An 8,452-nucleotide genomic window follows, 5' to 3' on the forward strand; every position below is an offset into this window, starting at 1 on the left:
TTTAAATAAATTACGAATATCTTACTATTTTTCTTACAGTCCTTTGTTAAAGGTATTTTATCATTGTTGATTTCCAGGCAAACAATGTAAGGATGCAAAACATAATATTTTATCCTATATTGAAATGATCTTATCATATTACCACGTTATTGAAATAAGCTTCACAAAAAGCTCGAATGACGGGCAGTTCTTGACTGACACTAATTGGCATTGAATCTCGATGGAAATCTGTCGAACAGAATTTAAAGAGTTGAACACATTAGCTGTGTGAATATTTTAATATGTTTACTTAGCCTCAATGCTTTCATTGATTTCATTTCATTTTGTCAAACAACTGGCTTGACGATGATTCGCCTTTGGTGAGCATGTTAAATCGTCAATTAAAATACTGTGATAGACGCTTATGACGGGGGGCTGCGGTCTCCTATAAACGCCATAGGACGTGTCTCAATGCTTCCAAGACAAGAAATGTACTGTTGTGATTTCTTTCAAACTTGCGTTGACGTTGGCGCATGGACGTCGAAGGAACGTTTGATTCTGACGTAGGCCACGTTACACGTATAGCGTTTAATAGGAGACCGTGTCTCATTGAGTCTGATACCAGGTTATGTCTTCAGTTGCTTCAACGATAGAAAAAGCTATGGCCCACTCCAGCTCTGCGTTTTATTTTTTGTATTGTAGTGTAAGAGCGTGGCATATTTATTGACAAGTAGAATCCTTTTCGTGGCAGATTCGACTTCGTTGCGTCTCTACGTCTGGCATCCACACTCACGCCCGTATTCACAAACGATGCTTGCTTAAGTGAAGGAGCCAATCGAACGCACAGCGTTGAATAGAGCTCTTTGATTGGTTCATATAACACCCTGTGCGTTCACGCGCTCTGTGAGACCTCATAGTAATGTTTGTAAATCCCGTATTCGTCAGCAATTCAGCATCTTATTACAGCTGTAATATGTGCAATTTTGCAAATAAAATTACCAGTAATCTTATATTTTATGTTGTCGACTGTTCGATAATTTGTCTAGAGGCACAGAACATGCCTTTTTGAGAAGAAAAACCCACGTGATAATTCAAGACAATGCCAAAGTGAATGGACTGAATATGATTTTACAAAACCGACTATTCGATTTAATAACCCAATTAATACTTGTGTCCCATTTCAACTCGCATGTAGTTAATTGTAAATAGCAATTAAAATAATTCCTCGTACAGAAACAATTACAGAACATACCTTGTACGTTTTTTAATACAGCTATTTACGATTGCATATACAAGATATAAATGCAGACATAAATCACTGGTATTTATTAATAATTACGTATGTAAATTAACAATAGTTAATGATGATTGCTAGCTATAAATCGTGTATGGGTTTTTAGATAAATAACAATTAATGGTCACACCTATGCCAATAAATCCACACATCGATTTCAAATTGATTAGATAAATATTTATTTTAATGCTGAACGAATCGGACTTTTGACCTTTACATTCTCTTTTATGTGTTTTTTACAACATAATATATTGTTGAGGAAATTAGTTATGTTTTTTACTAATGAGCTTTTTTTATAATTAAGATAATTTGATATGAGCAATAAATAAATATATTTCTTCTAGACTTCGAAGTTCCTTTTTCTAAAATGCTTTTTCATCACCTGACATATTCCGCTAACACTTTTGCCATCTTCATAAAAAGAGAGACAAATCATGAAGTTTCAGAATTTCTACTAACTATATTATTTAAATTATCTTTTTCTAAACGTCAGTGCATAAAGCATATTGATTGAATTAAGTATTTAACTATCGCTGCAAGTTCTAAAACTGTCACTTTATTGCGACGGCCAATATAAAGTCTTTAAATGACAAACGCTCGCAACTGCTAACAGTAAGCACCCTTTTAAAATGCATTATGAATTGCACGATAGTTCAATATTAATCTGCGATTATATTGCCAGTATTCAGTGAGACACATGTTCTCTGAAATATAAGATACGAGTATATTTAAAGACCGCTTCGATACGTTGCCGACAGATGTATTATACGAGTGGTAACTGTATGAAAATATAGTAGAGTATAGTAGACTTGATTGGATGTAGTCGATTATAAAATCTATACTAATATTGTGAAGCTGAAGAGTTTCTTTGTTTGCTTGAACGCGCTAATGTCAGGAACTACTGGTGCGATTTGAAAAAATATAAATATATTATTCAAACTATTTTCACGCATACAAAGTCGCGGCCACAGCTAGTTATTGAATAAAATGGTACTTTTGTATGCAAAAGTTCAGTGTTCGATATCCTGAAAACTATAATGAGCTACATTTCAATATTTTCAATAATATGGTAGAGGTGATAATCAGCGAATTTATGTTTTAAAGTAATTAAAAGATATTGCTATTAATGTTGAAAGGAAACAACAAGGAAACTTGGCAATGAAAAAAGGCAATGACAAATCATTATTAATTATATCGAACGTTATTGTGTATGGTCCAACCAAATAATTTAAACCGCCCACACAATATAATAGGTATATGGACTAACAAGAAGAATCTATAGGTACATTAAATTCATGCCTTTTATTTGTACTTACTAGGTAAGTACTTTTTCTGGTTTATTGATATTTTTTACTAAGTAGTTAAGCTTTCTACAAAGCTTTTTTTTGGTTGCAAAATGTAATTTGTCAATTTTGTCGTGCGTTCAAATCATGTATGTCATTGATTTTGTATTAAGCCAATGCTTATAAACATCTTTGTGGTGTTATATCTTCAAAGAAAACTCATATGAAAAGTTATTCTCAGAATTATATTATTGAGTGTTGAAAAACCACCAGATAAACGTAGAAGAAAGAATAATTCAAAAGCTTTCGCGTTTCAAGAAAGCTTTCGCAGTGTAAATCGCGCATTGAGTTTTTATAATAATTATCACTGTTTGTGGAATTTCACTACTGAAATACGTTGATATTAAAGACACCACTTGCAGACCTCGAAGCTGCAAACGCTAGTTTTTTTCTAAAGCTCTAAGTGCCAACTAGTCCGGTGCTTTATTATGTTGCGAAGTTACTGCGTTCACCTTAGTTGCGGCAATATCTCAACGGTAGTAAATGCGCGAGGCTTGATGTATGAAGACAGAAAGACAGACAAATTACTCATAATTTATCGCCGTAGAAGCGACTGCTAATTACGCGCCGGCTCACACTCAAGAAAAATTACAGCCCGTCGTGAACCCGCGACAAAATGATTGCACATAATCACCACCTGAACTTGAAAAATGAAAAGAAATAAAAAGCAAGACTCAAATTAAATATTTACGTATATTTTTCTTCGTCTTATGCTCTTTATAACAACAATTATGTCAACAGATACTTGCAATACAGTGTTTCATACACGCACAGCGTACACTCGGGTAGTGTTTACATTATTATGATTTGTTTAGTGATATCATTAAAATTATTTCTCACGTAAAATAAAGTGTTTGCTATCTTTGAAATGTAATATTAAACGTGCCTGAGATTCTTCTAAGATCAATCGAAAGTTGCATTATCTAAAGTTAAACAATGAATTACTAAACTGCGGTAACATTTGTGTTGTTCATGAATTCGCGCTCAGGCTTCAGTCGAGTAATCCTAATATACAAAGATATGTGATCGATCAGAGTCACAAAGTTATAGTAAAATACATCGATTATTAAAAAAATACAAACACAATTTAACAATCCTCACTAGATAATTATTTGCAACAACTTAAATTAGAAATTATTTAAATTACAATCTACAGATTTGGTACATAAAAATTTCGTTAGTCTAACTAGAAAATTAAAATCCGCCGACGCGGACTGACCAAGCTGAAAGGAGAGCTCACAGTATCAGTGCATTATCATAACATTATATTGAGTTAGAGATCACAGCTGTCGCTGCCCCGCGGGGCACAATCTTTCGTCCGTCGATGATATGATCCGACTAGAAACCCGAAGAACACTACATTATATTTACACACTCTTCGGTTCTGAAAGTCCTTTTGGCATGGGCGTTAGCGATCGGCGCCCCCCTTCTTTGTTGTGTGGAGCGCCGACGGTCCTCAAGGGTGCAGAGGCCGTGGTCCGAATAGCGGGTACGAGGGGAAATACGCCGCCAGGGACGGGTGAGGCGGCAGAGGGAACGGCAGCGGCGGCGAAGACACCAGGTGGGACGGCTTGCTGTACGGGTGAAACCGTGGCGTCAGCGGAGACAGCGGCGGCGTCGGGTAGGTTCGCTGCAGCAGCGGGTGAGTCGCGCTGAGCATCGATAGACTTGGGCTCGACTCACCGCTCGCCGTGTGAGACCTCAAGTGTTGCAGCAACTCCTCCGACGATGAAAATCGCTTGCCACAGTACGCTGAATCACCAGCCATCCAACTGCAGACGAAAGGCAGCTGCGAGGCCGCGGCCAAAGCGGCCAGCTGAGCGTGAGCATACGCCGCGGCGGCTGGGTGGCCAGTCGGCAGCGGAAAAGGCGTTTTGGCATGATCACACTGCGCGCATCCCGCGGGACACACGGCAGACTTGAGCAAATGTGAACTAAGAGAGCAGCCTGTGCAGTAGGGATCTCTACAGATACCCAGATCACTGGGAGCTTTCATTCTCGCATACGCAAGGTACGGGTTCAGTCCATTTTTCAGCGCATGATGTTGCGCTGCCATCAAACTGCTCGTCATCAAATCCATTGGTAAAGGAAAGCCGGATGGCGGTAGACCACCGAGAAACGCGGATGAGGTGACAGGTACACTTGGTTTGAAGCTCGATTCTTTGGTATCTGCACTGGATGATAAAGAGGTGGGTGTGAACGGTAACTTTGACGCTGAGGAGCTGCTAGTCGAGTCAGAGTTTGATTTCGCTGGAACCGGAGAACCATGTAGCGGACTAGAGCGTTCGTCTGACTTCTCTGACGGCGTTTTTCGGTGAGCAGGTGGTGGCGTTCTTTGAGAGGAGGAGCTCTGATTGCTGCTGCAGCGAGCTTGAACAGGCGTGTTAGAGGCACTTCCTTTCGAAGACAGCGGCGTCTTCGAATGGGCGTTCACAGAAGCTCTGTCTTCTGGAGTTCTAGTCTTTTCTCTCGCAGTTAGGCACGATTCGTAAGGCTTGAAGCTGGGCTTGTTGTCCGGGACGTGTATCACGGGGGACTTGTCCTCGTACTTCTTGCTGGCTTTCTCAGCAGCGGAGATGAGTTTGGGGTTGGGCGTGTCGGAGCCGATGGCGCTGCAGGTCTGCGCTAGTAGCGCCAGCGGGCTCTTTTTCGCGTCGAGCTGTAACAAAGAGAGGCAGTCTATGAAATGAAACGTCGGGTCGAGGTTGCGAGTGACGGGCGCACAAAGGGCCCGCGGGAGGGAGGCGGGCTCCAATCACGCGGCCGACGCGCCATTATCCGCGCGTCTGCCAGCCGTCGGCTCCGCTTGACTTGACATTTCACTCGACTCCCGCATGATGCAATCTCGCAGTGAAAAGGGCAATTTGTGCCGCTGAATTTGCGGCGTGCCTGAACTTGCCCCGCGTTGTCACGTCACGTCTATTATCGCGGGACCGGCTCGCTATCCGACGGGAATATTCACTCCGTATTTTAACCAGTTTAATTGTCGTTGATCGTAAATAGAATCTAATTGGACTTCTAATTGGTACGACGTGTGTGACGGGCGGCGATTGAAAAAAAATGCAACATATTATGCATATATGCATGTTTGTAATTAGCAACATTAACTGCGCGTGTGTTTACGTAAATAAGTGTTTTTACAAACTTGAATGTAATTAGTACAATTTATGTATTACAAAGAACGCGTTTGTATTTTACCTGCATCGCAAAATATCTGCGGAATTAATTGGATACGGTTTTTTAATTTTGTTTTGTTTTTTTTTTCTTAAGCTCTTTAATTTCTGGTCATTAGGCTCGATGTTGATCACAATCCGAGGGGTGTTAATTTATAGTTTTATGTTAATGAAGAGAGTTTGAATAAATTACGAAAATATTTTTAATGTATTCAAAAATTTCGAAAACTAATGAAATTTTAGCATAACAAGTTGCCATTTAAGACAAGCAAAATATTTCGTTTGTAATATTTCACACAGACGAGCTCCTTTGATAAACGGTTATTAATCAAGTGAAATGAAATCTCATTATTCACTGAAACGAGTATAATAAATCTTCTCTACGGTTATTGCTCGGAAAGGTATAATAATAAACTTTTGAGTCATTAACAATTATTTTAATATTGGAAAGACCTCGTCACAGTCCGTTACTCGGAAAGCACGGATTTTGTTTTTAATTAATTACTATAATATTATAAAAATGTTTTGAAAACATCAAATACAAAGGATCAAGATGGTTTAGACTTCAAAAGTAAATTCAAAACGTCATCAACATATTTTTTGAAACAGTGGAATATTAAGATTTACTTATTTTTATGTAAAATTTACTCATTTTACATTGATCCATTTCTTCCGTGAACATTGTTTTATGTTTATGTTATTGTAAACTATTCATAACGTTTATTAATAAACTTGTTAGCAGAGCTTTGTTTTACTTATGTATCAACTTATTTCTTTCAACAAATAATCATAAAACCAAAATTTAGCTTATAAAGTTGCAGCGAAAGCATTGTGCGAGTGCGAACGACTTGTTTTAAAAATTTTCAGGAAGTATTTACTTTACAAAATTATACAAGTGTGTTTGAAAACTGAATAAGTTTTATCAACAATCAACCAAAGTTATTTATAAATTTTTTTGAAAATGAAATGTTTTATCCAGCGACAAAAACAACATTAAGAAAATGAAACAAAAGTAAGGTTCCTCCATTTTTAAGGTGCCAAAATGTCCGCATCAGACAAAATTCTTTAAATATATTTTTACAAAACTCATTTCTCCAATTTTGTTTTCCAGAAGATGCTATAATAATATTCTTTATCGGTTTTAAAAAGGCGTAACTATAATCGCATTCGCAGAATTAGGTCAAGCCAATTGAGTTTTATGACTGTTGGAAAATTATAAGCCGCCGACAGAGCGGTCTGTTATTAGCAGTTACCTTAATGATTCTAAATTATGTCTAATAATGTACTACAAATCGCTATAACTCGCGTTTCCGATTGAGCGGTAATTCGATTGAACTCCGCGAACATCTTGATTGGTTCATAATTAATGAAAAATCAGTGGCGGCGCTTCGTTTTTTTCTAAAATGTTAGTTTTAGTTGATTGATGAGCTTTTGTTTTTTTGAAGCACCGCCTTTAAGTTAGTTTTGATCTATTGGAAGTTATATTTATTTTTGAAGCTAACATTTATCGTTTTAAAGATCAAGGCGGCTTAAACTTGAGAGACTAAAGTTTCAAAAGTTTTTATGAAAAATTGCGTAAGTATTTTTTACTAATTATACTAATATCGGTTATGGTATTTTAACTATTTATAAATGGCTCTATTTGTAATTCGGATCAGTTACATTTGTTAGCGAATTCAAATATGTGTGCATTTTTTTTACAAAGAAAACGCTACGAAGTTAGTTTCAACTACGGGGCAGTTCGGCTTATTGTCCTCTTCAACAAATAATGGCGCTTAATATTCCCGCGATGTTTTCAGGAAGGATTTTATCACAGCGGGCGCAAACTAAACAAGGATCAAAGCTATTTGTTATCACTCACCGTTGTCGGAAGCGGCGACAGGTAATCCGGTCTCAAGTACTGGTTGCTTGACGTGAGCATGGTGCTCCACAATCCGTTATCCTTTTCCAGCTTAACAAAAAATAATCACACACTAAGTTCACACTTCACAAAATTCCAGGGTCGTGTCATCCATGTATCACTCGCGGGACTGAGGGACGTGCGGTGCCGGCGGCGTGCGGCGTGCGACTGAGACTGGCAGCCGGTTCCCCCCTCCCCTTGTCACTCGTCGCCGCGCCATTTTTGCATTTTGTGTACTTTGCGGGAGCTTTGCCGTCTTATCCCCACCGCGGGCTTCCGTCTCGCTCGCGCGAAAAATTACCGCTTACCGCGCTTGACGAAAGCGCGCATAAAATATGCAGCGCGCAGTCAAAGCCTGCAGATGCATAGTCGGGAAATTGAATAGGGGACGGCAATAATTTCGTGAGCGTCACCGCGTGGGCCGAGGTGATGTGGGTCATAATGTCCTTCGTTCTCGTTTTATGTCTCATTTCGTGTATGTTTGTGAAGCTTTATTGATGGGCCGTAAACAGTATGATTTGTTTGACGGGTGGGAGATGGAATCGTTTAGTCGGAAGATCTTATAAAATAGGATTGTGTAAGATAATAAATTTTATCAAACTTGGAAAATATTGTTATAAATGATGACGTGTTATCATAATCTATTTGGTTGTTTACAAAATAACGATCTGCCTAAGTACGGCAAAGAGACTAATCTCTACCCAAAATCTCGCTAGATGTCATGATTGATTTGTTGTGTTTATGTACGAAGCAGTAGATGTAA

At 38.5% G+C, this 8,452-nt stretch overlaps 1 protein-coding gene across 1 annotated transcript; it reads right to left on the bottom strand.

The window, feature by feature from the left end:
* Positions 1-3,290: 3,290 nt before the first annotated feature.
* Positions 3,291-7,901, bottom strand: LOC135074051 (zinc finger protein Elbow). The gene is made up of 2 exons (XM_063968359.1): positions 7,651-7,901; positions 3,291-5,275 (listed from the first exon to the last, which is right to left on the bottom strand). Exons 1-2 carry the CDS (start codon positions 7,708-7,710, stop codon positions 4,073-4,075), a joined length of 1,263 nt encoding a protein of 420 aa, XP_063824429.1. The 5' UTR covers positions 7,711-7,901; the 3' UTR covers positions 3,291-4,072.
* Positions 7,902-8,452: the final 551 nt, after the last annotated feature.

This window comes from Ostrinia nubilalis, chromosome 8, assembly GCF_963855985.1.
Source record: "Ostrinia nubilalis chromosome 8, ilOstNubi1.1, whole genome shotgun sequence".
In the NCBI taxonomy this organism is placed as follows: domain Eukaryota; kingdom Metazoa; phylum Arthropoda; class Insecta; order Lepidoptera; family Crambidae; genus Ostrinia; species Ostrinia nubilalis.

What these genes read in the sequence shown, in the direction of transcription:
- LOC135074051 (XM_063968359.1), bottom strand. Translation starts at nt 7,710, where the DNA reads ATGCTCACGTCAAGCAACCAGTACTTGAGACCGGATTACCTGTCGCCG. An exon ending in TGTCGCCGCTTCCGACAACG is followed by an intron (nt 5,276 to 7,650) that starts GTGAGTGATAAC and finishes TCTTTGTTACAG; the next exon opens with CTCGACGCGAAAAAGAGCCC.